The sequence below is a fragment of the Lissotriton vulgaris genome, chromosome 3_1 (assembly GCF_964263255.1).
Source record: "Lissotriton vulgaris chromosome 3_1, aLisVul1.2, whole genome shotgun sequence".
Taxonomy (NCBI): Eukaryota; Metazoa; Chordata; class Amphibia; order Caudata; family Salamandridae; genus Lissotriton; species Lissotriton vulgaris.
The window spans coordinates 1,240,162,681-1,240,184,447 of NC_141689.1; the positions used below are offsets into that span (position 1 = coordinate 1,240,162,681).

General features: G+C 48.2%; 1 protein-coding gene across 4 annotated transcripts in view; it reads right to left on the reverse strand.

The window, feature by feature from the left end:
* Positions 1–1,773: 1,773 nt before the first annotated feature.
* The window catches only part of LOC147727721 (uncharacterized), a 181,451-nt gene continuing 161,457 nt past the window's right edge, over positions 1,774–21,767 (reverse strand). For 3 of the 4 annotated variants that reach the window (XM_086961719.1, XM_086961718.1, XM_086961716.1), the window contains exon 8: positions 1,774–2,783. In XM_086961719.1, the coding sequence (XP_086817845.1) occupies positions 2,056–2,783 (728 nt within the window). In that variant the 3' untranslated portion in view covers positions 1,774–2,055. The remainder of the gene's footprint in view (positions 2,784–21,767) is intronic. The other variant, XM_086961717.1, reaches the window with a different exon arrangement.

Below are 21,767 nucleotides of genomic sequence, written 5' to 3' on the forward strand. Positions count from 1 at the left end.
TCATGTTATAGGCAAAGTACTGCCAAATCAATAGCAATGTCATCCAATATACAAATCAATACTCCTCAGATCAAAATAGCACAAACAGATCGATCACACTCTTGATGCAGACAGCAATGCAACATAATTACATACTTGAATTGTGATACGTATAAAGGAAACACTTTATACCTCCTGTGCAATGCACAAATAACCCCCAATCCATAGTAATTCCGTAAAACTCCTTTAGCAGGAAGTCAAACTCAAATAAAGATGGCAGCTAATCACATTTGTTGCAGTGGTGAATGAACCCAATTAAAAATGGTGGCCTCAGGTCTTTCCTCCAATGTGGTAGGGTATCTAGTTTGAAACCTCGTTCAGAGGTTTGCATTGGAAATGACATACTGGGCATGTGGAGATTATCTACAGGAACATACTGATCATACACCATGAAGCAATGCTGAGCGAGAAAGGTTACTTTGCTCTCAGGGATGAGTTCATGGTGTTACACTGGTTTGGTCCTAATGTGATGTTTTCACATCATCTGTCACTTTGTCTTTGCTTCCCAAACAGCATGTACCCACTCACTATCTCATATTCTCTCTAGACAAAAAAAAAACACTTAAGCAAAGGACCAAATTCTCTCACACACGACAACCACTATCCTCCTCTTTTTCCAGTCCCTCCCTAGCTTTGCTAGGGAAAGACGGGCAAACACGAACCATACACTCCTATGCCATGTAGCTTCTCACTTAATCTATTAATGCCACAGCAAATTTACCATACCTAATCACACCCCACAACTCAATGCGCAAGAAAGACTTCACATACCTAAACATAAAACCTCTGCTACTTAACTACAAAACTTTCTGTTGAGGGCTAGATATACATGTGATGAAACCAACGCCATCATAGACTACTTCTGACACCCACTCCCCTCCCTCCCTTCCATTTTTTTGCCATCTCTGAAAACTTCATTAACCGAAAAGATACTGCTACATCAGGCACACTAACTACACTACCTTCCTTCTTTCTCCTAATTTTCTTACCCTGACCGTAGCTGTCTGCACATGGAGGATATCAATATATGTCTCATTGAACCTTTTAAACTCCACAGAGTAGCACTCTGACAGACGCTTGTCATTCCTGACTGATTCTTTGTAAACCTTGAGGCCATCCTACAATCAGGCCCATCCGACACCCCTGGCCTGGTTTTTGGTCAATTGACCTCCAGAAGCATCAAAGTTATATCATTTCTGTCAGCATCGGCCTCACTGCCAAATACTAATGTGCTCCTTACTCACTCACATGGCAAACCTTTTAATCTCATTCTCATCTCTACCTCGCTAACTCAGTCAGCTCTAGCATGATTCTCTAATTCATATTGCTGTCCTAGTAACACAACTCAGTACCAACCCAATATGCCACATATCTTGAAGCACAAAATACCCTCCTTTACAATATCGGACAACCTGGAACCTAACAACTCAATCTAAGTACAACTACTTTCAACAACATACAACTCTGACTTTCAACAATGACTACCCTCTGCTTATTTGTGACCTCTCTTCCTCTAGTTCACATCCTTGATAATGCCAGACACCTGTGTCTTCGGATATGTCCCAAATACCTGACGACATACATAGATGATGGAAACCCTGCACCTGCAAGAATCTTGATTCTTACTCAGCCACTGCCCAAAGCCCTTTTTAAGTTCAAATCCACATAGTACACAAAGCATATGTCCTCACACAAAAATCACCCTGACAAGTTATCCTTCAATATTAGCTCTTCTCATTGCTTAAAATGTGCCAGTTTATTGGATATTTTTCCACAGGAACGTCATTTTGTTGTACTAATGCATAGTGTCAAAAGCCACTGCAGCACAACATACGACCAAGGCAGGCAGCAGCTTCACCACATTGCCACAAGTAAATTATAGTGTATGTTTTTAGGGAAGATGACATATAATATTGCAGAATATGTTAGGGTAATGTTTTGCATTATTAGTAACTTCAGAGTTATTCTTAAACTTCAGTCTCCCATTTCACAATTTAAAGTCCAATAGCTTTGAGGTCAGTAAAAACCTCCAGACATGTTACTCTGGCCTGTTCCTCTTTCGATATGTGTTCTTTTGTGTACGCTGAGAATATATTTCCGACTGAAACTTTTATGGCAGTCTGTACACGTGTATGGTTTTTCTCCTGTGTGTATTCTTTGGTGTCGATTGAGATCACCTTTCAGGCTGAAGCTTTTATGACAGTCAGTACATGCATACGGTTTTTCACCTGTGTGTGTTCTCAAGTGCCTGTTAAGGTCACACTTTAGAATGAAACTTTTCTCACAATCTGGGCATGTGTATGGTCTCTCTGGTAGACCCACTTCTATAGGTAGTCTCTCAGGGCTTGTAAACTGTCCACTGTGACTGAAACCCTTGTCATAGTTGGCACACACGTATGGTTCCTCATTTTGCTGTGTATCTCGCAGGCATGTAATAAGCTCTGTATTAGACAGATTACTTTCACAATTATCATCTTTAAACAATATCCCCTTTTTAATGGGAGCCTGTTGCAAATTGAGATGAGGTAGATTACTTAAACTACTTTCACTCCAAGTTGTTTCATTAACTTCCAGTCCTTGATTATATTGTGTCCAAAGATGGCTTCTAAAATGAGTTAGCAAGTCAGGGCTCTGGAGCACTTTTCCATCTGATCTTCTTGATGAAGTTCTGCAAGTTTGAGTCACTTCAATAGATTTGAGTGAATCTATATTTTGACTTTGTCCTTTCAGGTTTCCATCACCTGCTGGGTTAAAATAAAAGTTTTGTCAGTCAGTTTCTGTAGAAACATGTCCACATATATAGTACTGCATTCCAAAAGTAGCAAATTAAATAAAGTTTGTGTAGAAAGAATGGTATAGAGTAGATAAACATCAAAGTAGATAATGTTGTGAGTCAAGCAAGAAGACAGGGGGAATTTACAAATGTACCGTTTTGAAGAACCGGCTAATATAGTTTTCAAAAGCTGTTATACTTTTTCACAAATTTAGCAAAAACTATACCTAATTCTTCTTAATGTGTCTATATAACTTTTACTTCAAGACAATGATGTGCACCCTTTTTGTTGGGAGTTAAATCTGTGTTTTGGTTCTTCAAAGTGAATAGAAAAGGAGTGACAAATTAACCACGCACAATATTCGACAAAGCTTATGTATTCACACTTGTGGAAAGCCAGTGCATACATAAATACTGTAGTTTTACCATGCCTTCACTTACAGTCTCACTCATTGTACTCTGACCCACTCTGTCTCACTCAGTCCCACTAATTCTGAATTACGCAGTCTTACTGTGTCTCACACATAGTAACACTCAGGTACACTTACTGTCATTGTCCCTCACTCACATTCATTCTCACACATACTCATCCTTACTGTCACACATTCTCATTCACTCTGACTTACTCCTTCACTGACTCTTTCTCACATGAACTCACACACAGTCACACAGACATGCTCATAGTGTTGGATTGGTGCAGGCACCTTCATCAGCAATCCACCTATGTCACTAGCTGCCGCAGTTTGTTGCTGGACCCGAAGCGGGTCTGTATTTTACTTCTATTGAACCAAGAGTGAATAATTATTAACTCTTGATACAATAAAAATGGACCACAAAACAAGGAGGTTGTAGTGTAGCTGTGGAGCCCATAAAGAAGAGCTGCTACTGGTCCAGGGATATCCATCCATCAAACCATTCTATCCACTCAATCATCCATCCTTTCACTTTTACATCCCCTTTCATCCATCCTTTCAATCATTTATCTATCCATCCATCCATCCATCAATCATCTTCCCTTTGGCTCATCCATCTATACTACCTTCCAGTCAGCCATCCATCCTTACACCCATACATCCATCCACTCTTCGTCCAATCCATCCATCCAGACATACATCCCTCCATTTACCATTTCACTCAGCCAGCCATCCTTTCACTCACTCACTCATCCATCCATCTATCTATCTATCCATCCATCAGTACACTCTTTCACTCCCTCATCCATCCTTTCATCCAGACATCCATCTACCCTGGCTTTCATTCATCCATCCATTCTTATACTCAGCCATCTTTACAAACATCCTTTCGCTCATCCATTCATATTTTCACTCCATCCATTCATGCACTCATACATCCTTTTACACTTACACTCATCCAGCCAACGTTTCACTAATTTTTCCATCCATCTATCCTTTCTGTCATCATCCACTGATCCATTCTTTCACTCCTCCATCCATCCTTTCACCTATCCATCCATTCATCCTTTCACCTATCCATCCATTCATCCATACATCCACACTTTCACCCATACACCCTCTCTCCCTTTCACTCTTCCATTCACCTGTTCACTCATTTATCCATTCTATTCAAAATGTCTTGTATGGTGCACAGCTACCCCCAAAAGACCTCCCGGCACTGACAGGCACACCTGCAAGGCCTTGGAAACCCATGCCAGAATGAGTATAGACAAGTCTGTAGGAGTTTCCTAAAAGAGATTTCTGGCTGGGCCAGTCTCAGATTGGCAGAAAGGGTGTGCCACAGTTTAGCTGTCACAAAGGCAAAGGAACATCCGCCACATCTAGCCTTCTTGCTCTTAGGGACGGTCAACAGAAAGGAGTTCCCAGAACGTAATGATCTCTTAGGCGTATAAGGGCAGAGATGTCTTTGAATCAGAAGGGGGCCTCTTCCTTGCATCGCTCAATGGGCCATACATAGAACCTTGAAATGTATCCTCTTTTGTACTGGGAGCCATGCACCTATTCATCCCCCATTCCCTCCATCTCTCCACCCATCCTTCCACTCACTCACCCTCCCAAGTTCATTATGAGCCTTTGTCTGCAAAGCTGCAGACAGAAGAGGCCCATCAAGAACCCCACTCCCTCTGGAGCGGCTAAAGCAGGGTGGGGGACTTGGGTGGGGGTGACGATGCCCCGATGCAGAGGCTTAACTGCACACTTACCTCTCAGTCCACTTGTGCAATTGTTGTCCGAAGCTGGTTCCCTTCTTCTCTTGAGCCTGTACAGAGTCAAGATAATGAGCACTCTGTTGTGCTCAGCTCTATAATGTTTTTACGTTACCTTCTTCCCTGACATTACGCTCAGAGTCCAAAAATACATAGAAGCGTCTTTGAAGTTAAAAAGGTCCAGAGGGGGCAAGAACTTAAATATTCCTGCTCTTGCATACATATATGCAGCTCGGGACTGGCTGGATGGCTGGAAACCGGAGTGTGGGGTGAAGCTTGGAGATCATTCCCGACAACAGCACCCAGACTCGCCAGTATGAATTTGATGATCCGCGTCAGCAGCACAACTCATCACAAAGCCAAGAAGATTGAGCGAGTCAACAGGAGCCCCCCAGGGACTGGTTCGAATGTGAGGGATTAGGGTGGTGGTAGAACGGTTGGTTCTGAACAATACAAACACCTGCAGCGAGTGACAGCTGGCCCTTGATACCCGTGCCGAATAACCATGGCAATTGTGCGCGTATAACCCTTGAATAAAGATGGAAGACTTTAGTAACAATTTATCCTGTGAAAATGGGGAGGCGGATGGAGGGCATCTCTGCTTCTGGAGCAACAGGAACTCTGCAATGGGGGGCCGGGGCAGGCAGTTCAAAGTCTGCTATGCAAGGAGGCAGGGTGGAGGGTTTGTTTAGGGGTCTTGTTTGTCTCTTTGTTTTGGGTCCTTTACAGCAAGCACTTCACAGCACAGGGTCACAGACACAGGCTCGTGGAGCCCAGCATAGATTCCCTGCCCAACCTCTGAACATACTAACGAGATAGGGACAGGGGATGCACCTGAAGCCTGCATGCACATATGGCCACCACGAAAAACAATTCTCACATCCGCCTTATGTCCAGGAATGTTAACGCCTTGGGGACAAACTTAAAAGAGGGATGGTATTGCAGTACATAAAATGACATTCCCCAGACGTCCTCCTTCTCCAAGAGACACATCTTTTGGGCAATGCCTGCCAGGCTTTGGACAGGTGAAAATACAAAATGGTTGCCCATGCGGGATACACTACCAGTTCCAGGAGGAGTAGGGATCCTGATCAAAAAGACGTTACCACTTACCATCCACCACACCTGGCCTGATACGCACGGAGGATATGTGGCCATAACAGGTTCTGGGGAGGGTACCACTATCAATACCATCTCCACCTATGTCATGCGCGGCTCCACAACACCCTGCTCCCAGACCAGAGTGCTGTGTTGCACAGCTCACCAGACGGGAACTACTGATGGGCGGGAACTTTAACATGACACTCTGTGACGAGAAGGACTGCTGACCCTCGAGGCAAGCGACATCTGCACGTCAACTGCTTGCTGTCTTCCTGTCAGCCTTATGCCTACTAGACGCATGGTGTGCTCTCAATCCTACAACACAGCACTAAACATTTCACTCAGCGGCTCATGGCAGTCTTTCACGCATTGAATATATCCTTACTCTGGCAGGTCAGCTACCTGGATTCCAAGAAGTATGCCACTTAGCCAGGGGCATTACTTACCACTTCCCGCTGTGCACTCTCTATGGTCTTTGCAACAGCCATGAACACTGTGAAATCACACTCAATCCTTGGTAATATAAAATTCAAAGAATTAGAGAAGGCCTCCTGGACGCCACAGAACGGTACTTCAGTGAAAATGAGTCCTCAGTGGACTCTGCGTGGGCCTACGGGAAGTACAAAAAGTGGTCATTAAAGGACAGGGCCTCTCCTAAATAGTGGGATACAAAAAGGACAACAGAGCTAGGTTGGAGGCGATTGAGAGGGATCTCCATGAATTACAGACTACCGTCACTGATTAGGACCAAGGGAACGTTAGACATACCATAGGCCTCTAGCAAAAAGAATATAGGGATGCAGCATCAAAGGTCACCAGGGCATGGCATGGAGCAACACAACATCCCCTTTATGTGGTAGGAAATAAAGCTGGCAAACTCATTATGTGCTTTGACAGCTGGGAGCGGGCAAACCGTTGGGCGCTAGAAATTCAGACTGATGACGGTAAACAAGAGAGGAAAAGACGGGGTGGCAGACACCTTTGCAGCATACTACACCCAGATATATTCCTCAGCTGAGACCGCTACGCTGGCAGAATCCCATGTACTCTTGGCTGATAAACAGCTCCTTCGCCTCACATGTGAGGACAGAGCGCTGTTAGAAGCAGATCTCACTGAAGACGAAATTATAAGGGCGATTCGACATTGTGGCATACAAATTGTACTCTACAAGCTAACTGCTCCCAAACGTGCCCCTCACCTATTGCTGATGTACAAGGAGAGCCGGAAAAAGGGCACACACCTAGAGACCAACAGCTACCCTCAGTTGTTGTTATACACAAAGAAGGTAAACCACCAGAGAGCTGTGCATAGTATAGGCCTATTGCACTCTTTAACGCCGAAATTAAAACATTACCAAAAATATTGGCCTCTCGCCTCATACCGGTCATTGTATGAATTGGTTCACCTGAATCAGTATGACTTTATGCTGGGGCAAAGTACTGTCCGTAATCTTCAACGTCTCCATGGCATGCTACACCAAGCCAACAGGCTCCAAGTAGACACTTCAGTCCTCTCCCTCAATGCCCGAATGGCATTCTACAAGATGGAATAGCCATACCTCTGAAGTTCTGGAAGGGTTTCTGCACCCGCAATATGGCGTGGATACTCCTCCTCTACACCTTAGTTAATGGGGGAATTACCCACGTATTTAGACTCCAACAGGGTACTCAGTAGAGGTTCCCGCTCTCACCTCTAATCTTTGCACTAATTTTAGAACCTCTGCCACCTGGATAAGGAGAGATCCGCTGATCCAAGGACTGCGATGGCCAGACACTGGTAGGATAGAACATCGCTCTTCGCAGACAACATTATGCTCTGTGTTGCAGATCCTGCCTTCAAACTTGACAAAATACTGCAAATTCTTACCCAGTTTGGTCGATACTCGAGCTATACCATTAATTGAAAAAAATCCCTCATCTACATAGTGAGCGGACTGGTGCGATGACTGCCTCAGGTGTAAGGTCAGAATCACCAAAGATAAGTTTCGATACATAGGAATTCATGCCAACCCTGACCCAGACCCGTTCTATGCCAAAAACTTGAAGCCACCGCTGGCACGCTTAAAGAGTGATGTTCAGCATTGCAGGTCCCTGCCACTATCACTCCTGGGCAGAACTGCACTTTTGAAAATAAAGGCCCTGCCCTGCTTCCTTTACGCTTCATGCAATACACCCTATCTGGTCCCTGCAACTTACTTTAAAGCAATAGAGAGCAATGTCAGAACGCTACTTTGGGATGGGAGTCTGGCGTGAAAAGCCATCAATAAACTAACGAGGGGGTGGTATGATGGGGAAATTGCCAGCCTGACATCCAAAAATACTACTGGGCAGCATAACTTACTATCATTAATCACTGGTACATATCACAGTGGATGACCCCACGTTTCAAATGGATAGACAAATCATGCAACCACAGGGATATCTTAGGACTCTATATGCCAGCCCATACCATATCAATCTCAAAGGCACGGTGGCAGTCATGGTTAACATCTGGCACACAGCACTTTGCGTGCTTGGTTGGAGGGACAGGATCACTCAGACCGCTCCATTGTGGGACTCGCAGTCATTGGGTACTCTACGGATGCATCCCGGATTTGATAAATGGGACTTTATCTGACTATCCAAAGTAGGGGATCGCTGGACACAGGGAAACGTCATTCCTTTTGTGGACTTGCTGTGAGACTACCAGTTAGCCTCAAGTGAGACCTTTTGCTACCTGCAGTTGCAGCAAACACTCCAAGCTGCACTACGCAGGGGAGAGGAAATCCCTGAGTCCTCCCTCCTGGAGAATAAGATGCTAGATGACTCCATGCCCCGCAAGGAGACTTTCCTCACATCCAAAAAAATAATCAGGGCGTGTCCAAGATGGCGGCGGAGTAAGACGTGTCTCTCCGGCGCCGTTTTTTGCTAAGCCTTGTCCAGAGCCCTAGCAGTGCCCATCCACAACTGATCTCGACTCACCCCGTAGCCTCGGTCCGCCCTGTGGTCTCCGGTACCGGAGGGGAGCTGTGTTGGCGGCGTTCTGCGGTCTGACGGACCTGCGGCCTGCGGAGCCCCGGGCTGGGTTGCCCCGCGACGGCATCAAGGAGCTTGCACTACGGGCAACCTCCCGACACCGGCGCCTGGCGGACAGTCGCACTTGGCCCGCCCGATTCAACGGAAGGCAATGCGGGACCCGCGGTAGTGAAGAGCGGGCCCGCCGGTGGGGAGAGGCCGTGTCCTGCCCACGGGCAGGAGTTTTCCGCCTGGTTTCGGTCCACGCGTCGGTGGACGGGGGGACGCGCAGCTCGGATTGGTGCGGAGGCGGTGGGGGCTGGCTCCCATATAGGGAGGGGGCTCTCCCTTATACCGCTGCCTGACGGCCGCGTTGGGGCACACTCAGAGTGGTTGGCAGCCGCCTGGCCCGGGGGACGAGTAAGGCTTGCACCAGCTTGGAGTGGGGCCTGCCCGGGAGACAGAGCAGTCGTCGCCATCTTGGGCCCAGCACTCTCGGTGGGCTTCCCTTGGCTCCCAGCGGCGAAGGGGCAGTTGAGGGACCCTACGGCAGCACGGCCAGCGGAGAGAGCTTTGGTCTGGCGATCTGGGGAGAGGCGAACGGAGGAGAGGCGGCCTGTGAAGAGGCGGCCTAGCACGGTGTAAGGTAGGAGAGTGGGGGCTGTCAGGAGCCGGGGGCGGTTCGGTCTGTGTGTCGGCGGACGGTGGGGGGACGGTGTGGTGGTGGGGCAGTGGGCCATCGGGCCATCGGGCTCCCCCCCCCCCCTCACCCTCCTACAGAGCAGGACTTGTGGGCCCCTGTTGGACATGACCGGGCCGCCAACGGGGTGAGGAGCCACGGTACCCCTCCCCCTCCCTGTGATACTACCCTTTGCTTCGTAGACAGAGCACCTAGCACTGCACTCCTCCTATGCAGTGATCACCGTACTGCTGGCGGTACCTGTGAACACTACTACGAGGTCGGGGCCTTGCCGCCTCCGCTGTCAGCCATTTCGCCATGTCGACGGGTATACCCCGAAAAGAGAAGGCTACTAAGGATACGTCGGGCACCCCAGTGAGTCTCCCCTGCGAAATCCACAGAGAAGTCGCCACGCCCAGGAGACGACGACGCACCAGCTACCAAGGCCTTCATGATGGCAATCTTCGCCGCCATTAAGGAGGATATTTCTGAGCTGCGCTCCCAGTTAGCGTCGGATCTCCGGGAGGTGCGACGTGACGTCGACGGATTGGGAGAAAGAGTGGCTACATTAGAGGAACACGACGTGGACACGGCTGGCGACATTCACCCCCTACAACAGGATGTAATTCGGCTCACCGAGCAAAACCTTGACCTCCAGGCCCACGCTGAGGACCTGGAGAACAGATCATGCAGGAACAATATTCGGATCCGAGCGGTGCCTTGGCAGGGAGAGGGGACTGACTTACGAGAATACGTGGAGGCTCTGATCAAACACGTGTTGAACGAGGACATTACATCCATCCCCATGGACAGAGTGCACAGGGTGGGCCTGCCAAGAGGCCCCAAAGCGCCCCGCCGGATATATTAGTATGTGTTCATGACTTCCAGTTGACGGAACAGATCCTCCGTAAGGCTTGCGCCTTTAATCCCCTGCAATTTCGGGAGCATCGGCCATTGCTTTTTCAGGACTTGGCGGCTTCTACTTTGACCAAGAGCAGAGACTTCAAACCAGTGACCTCCTATTTGAAAGAAAGGGACATCCCCTACTCCTGGGGGCACCCCTTCAGACTGATTTTTAGGTTCAACTGCAAACTAGTCCAGGCACGCTCCCTAGCGGCGACCCTTGCCCTCCTGGGGTTGTTGGACCCCGAGGCTCCATCTGATGATATGACCCAGGCCTCCGGGGAACGGAAGCAATCGAAGGCTTGGCAGCGGGTTGGAGGGCCTCCACGTGCGGTGAAACCTGACGTCTATACAAGCTGCCTTAAGCAAGGAGCAGCGGTTGCATCAGCGGCACTGGTGACGGAGGCGTCCGGGGCCTCCTGAAAGTCGTGTCCTTTGACTGGCACTGCTAGCTCTATTGAGGGCGCCAGAGGGAGTGATTCATGAGAGTTCATCGTACTCTCTGTTCGTCCCCGGCGAGTATTGGACCCTGCCCAAGGGCCACCGACTGATGGGACTGGAGTCTGGGCCACTGGACTCTGGGATGCATTTGTTGGCCTTTCTTTCCACACTCTTGGAGAACGTAACGGACTTCGTGGAGGGGCCTCACCTCCTCATGGGTGATTTTAACCTCATCTGGGACAAGGGGCTTGACAGCACACACACAATGAGGTCGGAGGCGGGGTCTTTTGGGGGGGAGGTGCGTCACTGCTTCAGCGGCATGGGACTCCTAGATACGTGGAGGGCACTTTACCCCCAGACACGAGATTACAAGTTTTTCTCCCACGTCCACAGAACGTACTCACGCCTAGACTATGTGTTTATCAGTCAATCCATGCAGGGTGCTATACAAGAAGCCAAGATCTTTCCGCTCGCAGTCTCTGACCATAGCCTTTATTCGGTTTGTTTACAATGGCGGGGCCCCAGGCCGGCTGCCCCCAGATGGTGTTTTCCACCCTCCCTCGTTAGGGACAGGGAGTCCTGCATTAAGCTGCACGCTGCAGTCTCGGGGTTCTTTGAGACTAACCTTTCGAAGGATACTTCGGTGTTTACCAACTGGGACACCCTGAAAGCGGTTTTTCGGGGCGAATGTATTGCCCTCAACTTTGCGCTCAACCGGCAGGGAGCGCGAATCCCTTGAATCCGAACTTACGGCTGTGGAACTTGCCCATAAAGCGAATCCCACGCGCCAAAAGCAGCGGCAGCTCACTGCTCTTCGAGGCAAACTTCGGGCCATTTATTCTAATAGGACGGAGCTCACGCTCCTTAAGCTCCGGCAGCTCTCCTATTCCCAGGGCAATAAGGTAGGCAAATATCTGGCAAATCAGCTCCGGGCTAAAAGGGAGAAGGAGTATATAGGGGGAATCCTGGACCCGGTGGATCGCGTCGTCCATAGGGATGAGGAGAAGGCGGCCCTGTGTGGTTCATTTTATACGGACCTCTACTCGGGGGATTCCCTCGATAGTGATGCCCAGCAGGCGTTCCTCGATTCCCTCTCCCTTCCTCAGGTTTCTGCAGCGTGGAATGACCTGCTTGCTGCCCCCATTACCCTGGAGGAGGTTACTATGGCGATCTCCTCATTAAAGCCCAATAAAGCCCCTGGCCCCGATGGCTACACATTGCTTTTTTATAAGACATTTGCCCCTGAGCTTTCTTCACATCTAGTCTCGCTTTTCAACGCCATGGCTGAAGAGAGCAGGACGACTGGTACCATGGCGGAAGCGGTAATAGCCGTTATACCTAAGCCGGGGAAAGACCCTCAATGTTGTTCCTCATATAGGCCAATTGCCCTACTTAACATTGATGCCAAGCTCTACTCCTCCATCCTTGCTAAACTCCTAAATGATCTTATGCCCCTCCTTATTCACCCTGACCAGTCCGGGTTCATTAAGAGACGACAGACCCATGATAACACCCGCCGGATCGTTCATCTCATAGAAAAAGTCAACAAACTTCGGGTCCCGGCCATCCTCGTGGGCCTGGACACGGAGAAGGCCTTCGACCGGGTCAACTGGGCCTTCCTCTTTCGGGTGATGGCCGCCATTGGCTTCTCGCCCAAATTTGTTGAGATGATCCAGACGACCTATCGCGGCCCCACATCCAGGGTGCTGGTCAATGGCTCGAGCTCTGATCTATTCAGGTATTCGCAGGGGACACGGCAGGGATGCCCCCTTTCCCCCTTGCTTTTTGCCCTCAGCATTGAACCCCTAGCGATAGCGGTGCAACGAAACGCGACCATTCAGGGGATCCAGTTTACAGGCGATCCCCACAAGATCTCACTCTTCGCCAACTACATCCTGCTGTTCTTTGCGGAACCTGAGAGCTCTCTCCCTAACCTCCACGCAGAGCTTGCTCGCTTTGAGGCTCTCTCGGGCTTCAAGGTCAATACTAGCAAGTCTTTCATTCTTAACCTCTCCCTCCCTTCAGAAAGGGCGGATCGGCTTCGCTACTCCACGACGCTCGCCTGGGCGACTGAATCGCTATAATACCTGGGGGTGTCTTTGACCCCCTCCCACCGGGGCCTCTTTCAAGCTAATTTTCCCCCTCTCGTCACGCAAATCCAAACCAAACTAGCAAAATGGAAGCCGCTCTTCCTCTCATGGTTGGGCCGCATCCATGCTATTAAAATGACCCTACTACCTAAACTCCTCTATCTCTTTCAGGCACTCCCCATTAACCTTGAACCAGACTATTTCCAGAAACTCAAGTCCTCGCTGCTCCGCTTCATTTGGTAAGGTGGCACGGCACGTTTTTCCTTTGCCTTGTTGCGTCGGCCTCATACTTGTGAAGTAGTGTGGCTCACTGGTTAGAGGCGGCAGACCCGAGAGCAGAGGACGGCCCGGGACCAGGGTTCGATTCCCGGCGCGGCAGGTTTCTGGACCAGGGTCAGCGGACTTGCTAATTCTCTCGCCTCGGTGCCCACTCTGATCTGCGATCACACTCGGCAACTCTGGGCATTAGCTTGCCTCATCTTCACTAACGGCCCCACCAGACCGCCGGGGATGCCTGGTCTCACCCTGGAGATACCCATTAAGGGACCATCTCTCAGGGAAGCCAGGAAGGGTTTTGCAGCGGTCGAAGCGCCTTGGGACCCTACGGGTAAGTAGTGCGCTATATAAATGCCTATACATTTACATTTACATACTGAGGGCAGAGTGGGTCTGCCTGACATGCAGATGTACTACAAGGCAGCTCAACTGCGGGTGCTGGTCGAGTGGTCTCAGAAGGTTTCTGAGAAACATTGGCTTCATATGGACCGCAGCGTGACGGGCCGGACCATATGAGATCAGGTCTGGCGCCCTCGCAGGGATAGACCTTTGAACGCTTACCTGAGCACGCCCACACACACCACACTGAAGATCTGTGACACTCTAACAGATGACGAACGATGGACCACCTTCCCGTCCCCCTACACTCCGATACACCACACGTCCCTTTTCCCCCCGGCCCTCCGGGAGGGCCCCTTTGACGCCTGGAAGCGGGGCGGATATCTTGCCTTGATTCATCTATTCCGCGATGGGGAGCCCCTTACCTTTCGGGAATTTCGGGATGAATTTCACTTACCAGCCACTGAATCTTACCATTACATCCAACGCATGCACTGGGCTCTTCACTCTCCCATTAGAGACGCTGCTACCCGCCCCTTGACCAAATTTGAGGCCTTTCTTGCTAGGTCCTCCTCGATGAAGGGAGTGATCTCCTTTATCTATTCTTTCTTGCTTAAAACCTGCACCGCGCCGCGCCCTCGATGTATGGCTATGTGGGAGGACCTGCTGCAGCACCCCATCTCCGATGAGGAATGGACTCATCTGTGGGCTGATACCCACTGCTTTAATCAATCTATCGCCCTCAGAGAAGCCAACCTCAAGACGATGATGGACTGGTACCTCCACCCTTCTAAACTTCGGCGGATATTCCCCGCCACTTCCGACAGGTGCTGGAGAGGGTGTGGCCACCTGGGGGATTTTCGTCACATTTGGTGGGACTGTCCCTCCATTAGGCCCTACTGGGAAGAAATGTTAGCGCACATAAAAGGAGATGCTTGGCTATCCTATTCCCACGGACATGGCGGGGGTCCTTTTGGGGCTCCGCGATCCCTCACTACTACATCAAACATGGGCAGACAAGGCGATTATGTGGCTGTGCGTTGGGGCTGCCAAGATAACTCTAGCGGCAGCCTGAAAGAAGAAGGAGGCTCCCGCCGTGTCCTTGTGGCACGCACGCCTTTGGCAACTCCTATTCTTAGAACGCATGGCGGACATCTTCAGGGATTGATTTAAGGCCTTTATCTTTAAATGGGGTCCACTGGTCACTTTCCTCTCATGGGGTCTCCCATCTGCAGTATACCCGCCCACCCTTAGGGCTCTACATCTCTTCCAAATGTGAACATACTATACCGCCTACTGCGCCTCTGCCTACTGGTTCTGTTGTTTCCCTTGTCTTTTAGTAGTTGTTGCCGCCACCGGGAGGGGGGGGGGGGGGGGGGGGTTTGGAGGGGGGGTTCTGGGGGCGGGGAGGTGGGGGAGTCAGGAGACGGGGGAGGGTGGGGTGGGGTCTGATTGGATGGGGGGGACAGGGAGGGGGGTCTGTTTTTTGTTCCAGTTCAATGCTTGGCCTGCCTTCCTTGAGGCCATTTTGCTTTGTCCAGTTCTTCTCTGTCTCCCTTAGCAGGAATTGGGGACTCCTCCCCTTCGCTTCCTTCAGGATGTTTGCTGATTGACTTGCGACTGAGTTTGCAGGGACAGTCTGCCCAGCTGGGTATGGCACATGACTCTTAAATATTCTGTTGGTCCCAAAGCGGGAGACTTGCTCCCTTCATCGCCTGTCGTTTTTCAGCTCTGTTGCTTACACTGTCTATTATTGCATCATCCTGACTATACTCTGTCCAATGTGGGAATTTCTGCTATGGCTATGTAATTTCTTATTAAGCTGTCTGGTACTTTCCTTGCACTTGAAATTTTCAATAAACATACCTTTGATAAAAAAAAATCAGTACCTCACTGGACACTCGCCAGCACATGTGGGAACAGCAGGAGCAAGAACCTGGAGGGTCTTGAGGATGGCGAATGGTCTTAAGCCCTAGCATCCCTGAGAGAGGAAGGTATTAAGTCTGGGTTCTGGAAAAAGGACAACGGTGGAGGATTCCCAACAGAACAGCACCTGGTCAAATATTCTCACAGTATTAGTTTAGACCCACACTATAATATATGGGACAATATGTGTGCACACTTCAAAGACACCCACCGTTACAATGTTGGTTCAAGACATGAACTATGGTATACTTTAAACAAGGTCAAGGTGCACCACTTTAGAATTTGTAGAAACTGATAACTTTGATGAGGTTAACAGCAATAATCACATTAGTTTGTTACTTGTGTTCTTTAAGAGTTCTTTATTGAGTTCAGTTGAGAGTAAAAGAACACACACAGGAGCTACAGCCGACGCGTTTCGTCCTCTTGGGACTTCTTCAGGGCACAATAAAGGATAAGATAATGTCCTTGTATCCTCTCCCGCAGTTATTAGGATTCGTGGAATTGTCTGTGACGTTTAACTGTGTTCAAATAGGCATCCTGTTCAACAAAATAGTTTTCTGTGGAGGAATCTGATCTGTCCGCACCGTTCTTGATCTTAGGCGAAATGTATCTATTTGTAGTCTCGTTCTGCAAAAGCTCTTTTAGAAGGGTATTTCAATATTGTACATATAATTCTCATCAAAATATGGATGATAGTCCAAATAGAGCTGGAACCAGGGTAAAAGGACTGGGATGTAGGTTCTGTCTGACTATCTATAATTGTTAACTTGTTGTAGAGGGATTGTTTATTGGTCCTCCTGCTTGGACACTCTTGATAAAGTGAGCTAAAGCATCCCCTGGTTCCTAGAGCAGCATGCAATATAACGTCCTCCTCCGTCAAGTAGCAGCACATGTGGGAACAGCAGGAGCAAGAACCTGGAGGGTCTTGAGGATGGCGAATGGTCTTAAGCCCTAGCATCCCTGAGAGAGGAAGGTATTAAGTCTGGGTTCTGCCTGGTGCAACAGAAAATTCTCCACATGTCTTACTTTGCATGTACCACCATGTAAAAGTGGGAAGGGCAACTTACGCAAGCTGCCAACAGCAGTGCAGCCAACAGGGCACTTTCTTTCACATCATTTGGAGCTGTCCTGTTATACAACACTTCGGGGAACTAGTGGTTGCATGCATGAACGACCTATGTGGGAGCAATATGGAATCGTCCGCTAAATGGTGTTTGTTAAACATTTGGGATGCAACTGACCTAAACCGTATGGAGCAAACCTGGTGGACCCTCAGACTGGCAGTAGCCAAATGCAAAATTGCTCTAATATGGGGTGTGGCGCAAGTACCACATTTGAGGGACTGGAAGCGAGACATGGATTGGTGACTGTTGGCTGAGAGGGTGATACATTAAAGCTGTGGCTGTCTCCGAAAATGGATGAAAATCTGGGGGAAATGGAGTGACTACAGAGGGGGGGGGGGCTCTCCATTCCCCTCATTTGAGCTGGCTCAGGTGTCTTGCTTTCTAATTGCTCCAATCCACTAGCCACCGCCTGTGATGCAAAAGGGCAGAAAGGAGGTAACATGGGTACTGTTTCGCTATGTGCTTTTTGTCTTTTCTTTACCGTGTCGATGTATGATGATACATGAACTATTTGTCTACTTGCCTTGTTTCTAATAAAAAGATCTTTTAGAAAAAAAAATATGTGATGACAATGATGAATGTGATTGTGTGGTATCTGTGATTGGTGCTATTGCTGAATGCAACCTGCACAATACAGAATCAGAATGGAACAGTACAGCTTCTCAAGATCTTGTGTTGCACGAAAGTATTTAAAAATGTAAAGGAGGGGTAGCCACCTTTTAAAAATTTGGATAAAGAGCTTAAGGGCTTTGGGCAGGTATCTTCAGAGCTCACATCTGAAGGGAAACTTTATTAGAGGAATTGTAGTAAGGGTCTATTTTTTACCCCAGGCCAATTCTGCCCACATCTGAGGCTTGAGACCCTGATAAGTCCCCACCAGCTAGCATAAAAGGAATCTGTTAGGGTGACCAAACTGTCCCAGCTGTACTTTTTCTATGAATAGGCCCCAAAGTGTCTCTCTCACACAATTTCTTCAGCGAGGCCCAGCACCCCCGGGGGCCCCCACTCCCTCGATCTGCACTTCTTTTCTTACACCCACGTTGATACCGCAAGAATAGCAATACCGCAAGAATAGGGAACTTCCCGAGCTAAAAGTGACATCACGCAATACCTGATGGTTGGGGCCACTTGCCATCTGTCATCTTTCATATTATTGTATCTGTTGCTAGCTTTAATGTAATTAAGACATGCAACCAATCTCTTCCTAAATGTTCGGCTTTCTTATAAAAGTGTCCCTGAAGTGACGCAAATCCTGTTCAATAGATGTTCAATTTCATTATGATTCAAGGTCAAACATCCTGTGACCTTTTGAGAAACATTTTGTAGCGTGGGTGGCACTTGTGTTTTCTTAAATTTTTCCCAGAAGTGACCAAAATGCGTCATGTCCTATAGGTCAAAGACACCTGATAATGTCATCATTTTGAGGTCGATGGTTCATCATTGAAAGAGTATAAAGATCTGATCCTCAGTCCATTCGACGGACTACCCCACTTGGGTCACTGACGCCTGTGTGGTTTCCTTCAGCCCTCTATCTAAGCATCTTTGGCTGAAGCTCTAATTGCTTATTGTATTTTAAGATTGTCTCTTTCTCTCTCCTCTGCATTGCCCTTATTCTAAAATATTATTGCAATTGCAACGCAATAATGGTTGTCCCTCCTAACGTAACGTGTGCATTCCTAGCATTGCAGTCAAGTGTAGTTTGCATTTTGAAAGTATTTCCATCGGTTTAAAATATATTTGCATTGCATGAGTTTGTTCTTCACTCCAGAAATGTGTCTTTAAATGCCAAGACTTTGCTAAGACTGCCAGGCTCATTATTGAATCTTAAAAAGGATTCTTCTTTAATATAAATCAGAAAGCAATTTTTTTCTATCGTTTACACGTCTATTTTGTCATAATTATGCAGAAGCACCCCCTCAAATTAAGCTGCCTTGGTTCAGTGCCCCAGGACTATGAAATGTCACCCTTTCATTGCATTTAAATGTACTTTGAAATTGTAAATTCTTGCATAGGTAATTTTCTCATTTAAGGGTTTTGCCTTCTAGGCACTAGAGCGTTACAAATATGTACTATTGTGTTGCTATTTCTGACTGATTGCTATTGTACTTTTAAATAGTCTTTCTGAAACTAATGAATTGATGAAAATATTCTCTGCTGTGGTAATGATTTGATAAATAAAAGTTCTACTTCAACTTAAGACCTTTGTTTCACATCTGTAATTATCACTTTTAGACAGACAGTCTTTCGGTGGCCTGTGACCACCACAGGAGGGTCTAATTTACACCTCAACAGAATGGACTATTCGTTCCCCCTGAAGAGGTGTGTGAACATTGTTGGCTGTGCCAATGAGGGACACTTAGGTATTACTGCAACAAGAAGACAGCTACACCTGGCTTATTGGTGGCCAAACATGGATAAACAGGTTTCCAGTTTTATTGATAGGTATCCACAGTGCATTGTGTCTAATAAACACTGGCAAACTGTAAACAAGCCTCTTTTTCCTGTTCCTCTTCCTGATTGACCTTGGGAAAAGTAGCTTTGGATTTTTAGGTCCTTTATATATATAAAAACCTCTAATTGTTTTGATTGACTATTTTTCTAAATGATTTTATTTTTCCTTTGTGGACGCAACCAATACTAGAAATTGTATCAAGTTCCTAGAGGAAATTTTCCTTTTGGAAGGACCACCCAAATTAACAGTCACAGACAATGGCACACATTCTGTGTCCAAGGAAACGAATGACTTCATAAAAATGTGTGACATTGGTCACTTGCACATGACCTTGCACGGTCCAGCTGGGAATGGTCTGGTGGAAAGGGCCAATCGCTTTATAAATTAGGGCGTCCAAACGGCTGAATTGGCAGGTTTGAATGTGAATGGTTATCTCAAACCAAAACCTTGGGCTTACTTAACTACACCTCATGCAATGGCGGGGGTGTCTCTCCTTATAAGTTGTTAAGGGGTAGAGAAGCGAGGATTAAACTTTTACCTGTTTGGTTTAGCGAGAAATGCCATATAGAGAATTTGGAGAATAGTGATGAGGTGATCAAAATGAAAGAAAGAGTTTTGCGTAAACAGATTAATCAAAAGAGGGATTTTGATGTAAAAAATACTAAATAACTAACTATTGCAGAAGGGAGATGGGTTTTAATAAAAAACCTTATAGAGTAGTGAAAGGGCAATCTATGTTTTCAAAACCAATTAAAGTGGTGAAGACCAGCCAAGCCTCTGTTCTGCTCTCTAATAAGGGCTGGTGGAACAAGAGTATTGTGGTTCCCATTCTGGAAGAACAAGTGCAAATATTTTTACAAACCTATAATGAATCTGACCTTTCTGAATCGATGTTAACAACAGATTTCATGTTGGTAGGGATGACCAAATGTCATTTTTTTTTTGTAAAACAATTTTTATTGCAGATTCCAAGTTAAGCAGTACAGTTAGTATGCAAGTACGTATATGCGGGATCCCAATGTCTCACACTCCTGCTAACAATTATTTACACAGCCTTATTACCCGCATCCCTGGGGCCGGGTGGCAATTGTCTCACATAGTGTATCGTTGCCGCCATTACTCGATGGCGTATCCAGTGATCTACCGCTGTCTGCTTTTAATTTTTTCCCCCCACCCCCCCCCCATCCAGCCTCCGGTCAGGGTGATCTGCGAAATACGATGTCGATGGGATGCTGCACTCCCCCCCCCCCCCCCTCTCAACACCCCCCCCACCCCTCTGGTGTTCTATGGCGTCCCGTGCCCGGTTTGCAGTATTCTGAAGTGTGTTGGTGACCTGCGGAGTCTGTAGTTGGTTAATGAGTGTGTGTGTCCGTGGTAGGCGCTGGGATTGGCTCCGTTACCTCGGGAACCCCTGGGTCTTCTGCGTCCCCCTCCTCTTCACTCTCCACTGTACTATCCCTGAGTGCCTGGACTAGAATTTCCCACGCTAGTGCTGCTTCCTGAGCCTTCCCGTCAGGTCCCCGTCGTGCCAGTTGATACCTGATCGTGCTCTCTGCTGCCGCCCATTTCTGAAACTCAGCTAGCCATTTCCGGTGTGTCGGCGCTACCTTAGATTTCCATCCCCTGGTGAGTTCCCTCTTCGCAAGGAGTAGGCCCATGTCTATGAATTTGCTTGTTAGGTTAGTCTTACGTGTGTGTGGAAACCAGTGTAAGAGTGTAGTTGCGCCATCGTAATGCATTTCCCTGTCCGTGACCTCGTTCAGGGTGTCACCCACTTCTCTCCAGAAGTCCTGCAAGTGCGGGCAGTCTCTCAGCATGTGTAGCAAGTCCGCCTCTATCTGCGCGCATCTAGGACACGCTGCGTCCACTGCTCCAAAGTATCGTGCTATTTTATTCGGGGTAAGGTAGGCTCTGTGTAGGATATAGAGCTGTATTAATTGGAATCGGGCGTTTCTAGTGCTCTTCCTGGGCCTCTGAACCAATTGGGCCCATGTCATATCCGGGATCTCTCGCTGCAGGTCAGTCTCCCATTTGGCCTTTAGGCGCGCTAGGGGCAGCAAGGTGCTCGCAAGTATTCTGGAGTGCAGGCACGTGACTGCTTTGACTGTTCCCGCGGCCATCATCACATACTGACACGGAGGCGACGTCGCAGGCTCAATCAGTCCCTCACCCCAGTGCGCCTGGATCACTCGAACCACAGCTGCGTGCAGTAGGTAGTCCCCTCTCGGGAGGTCGTATTGTTCCCGTAAGGACTGGTACGGCGAGAGCACTCCGTCAGTGTAGAGGTCCCCCACCACCTGCAGGCCAGCCTCCTCCCAACCTTGGAGATTCGACCAGTCTCCGCCATGCGGCAACGCAGTAAGCATACCCAACGGGATTTCGGGTGCGTACGGGTGTCCGGGACCAGCACGCTTTTGCACGCGGTTCCAGCATAGCCTCAGTGTTCGTTCC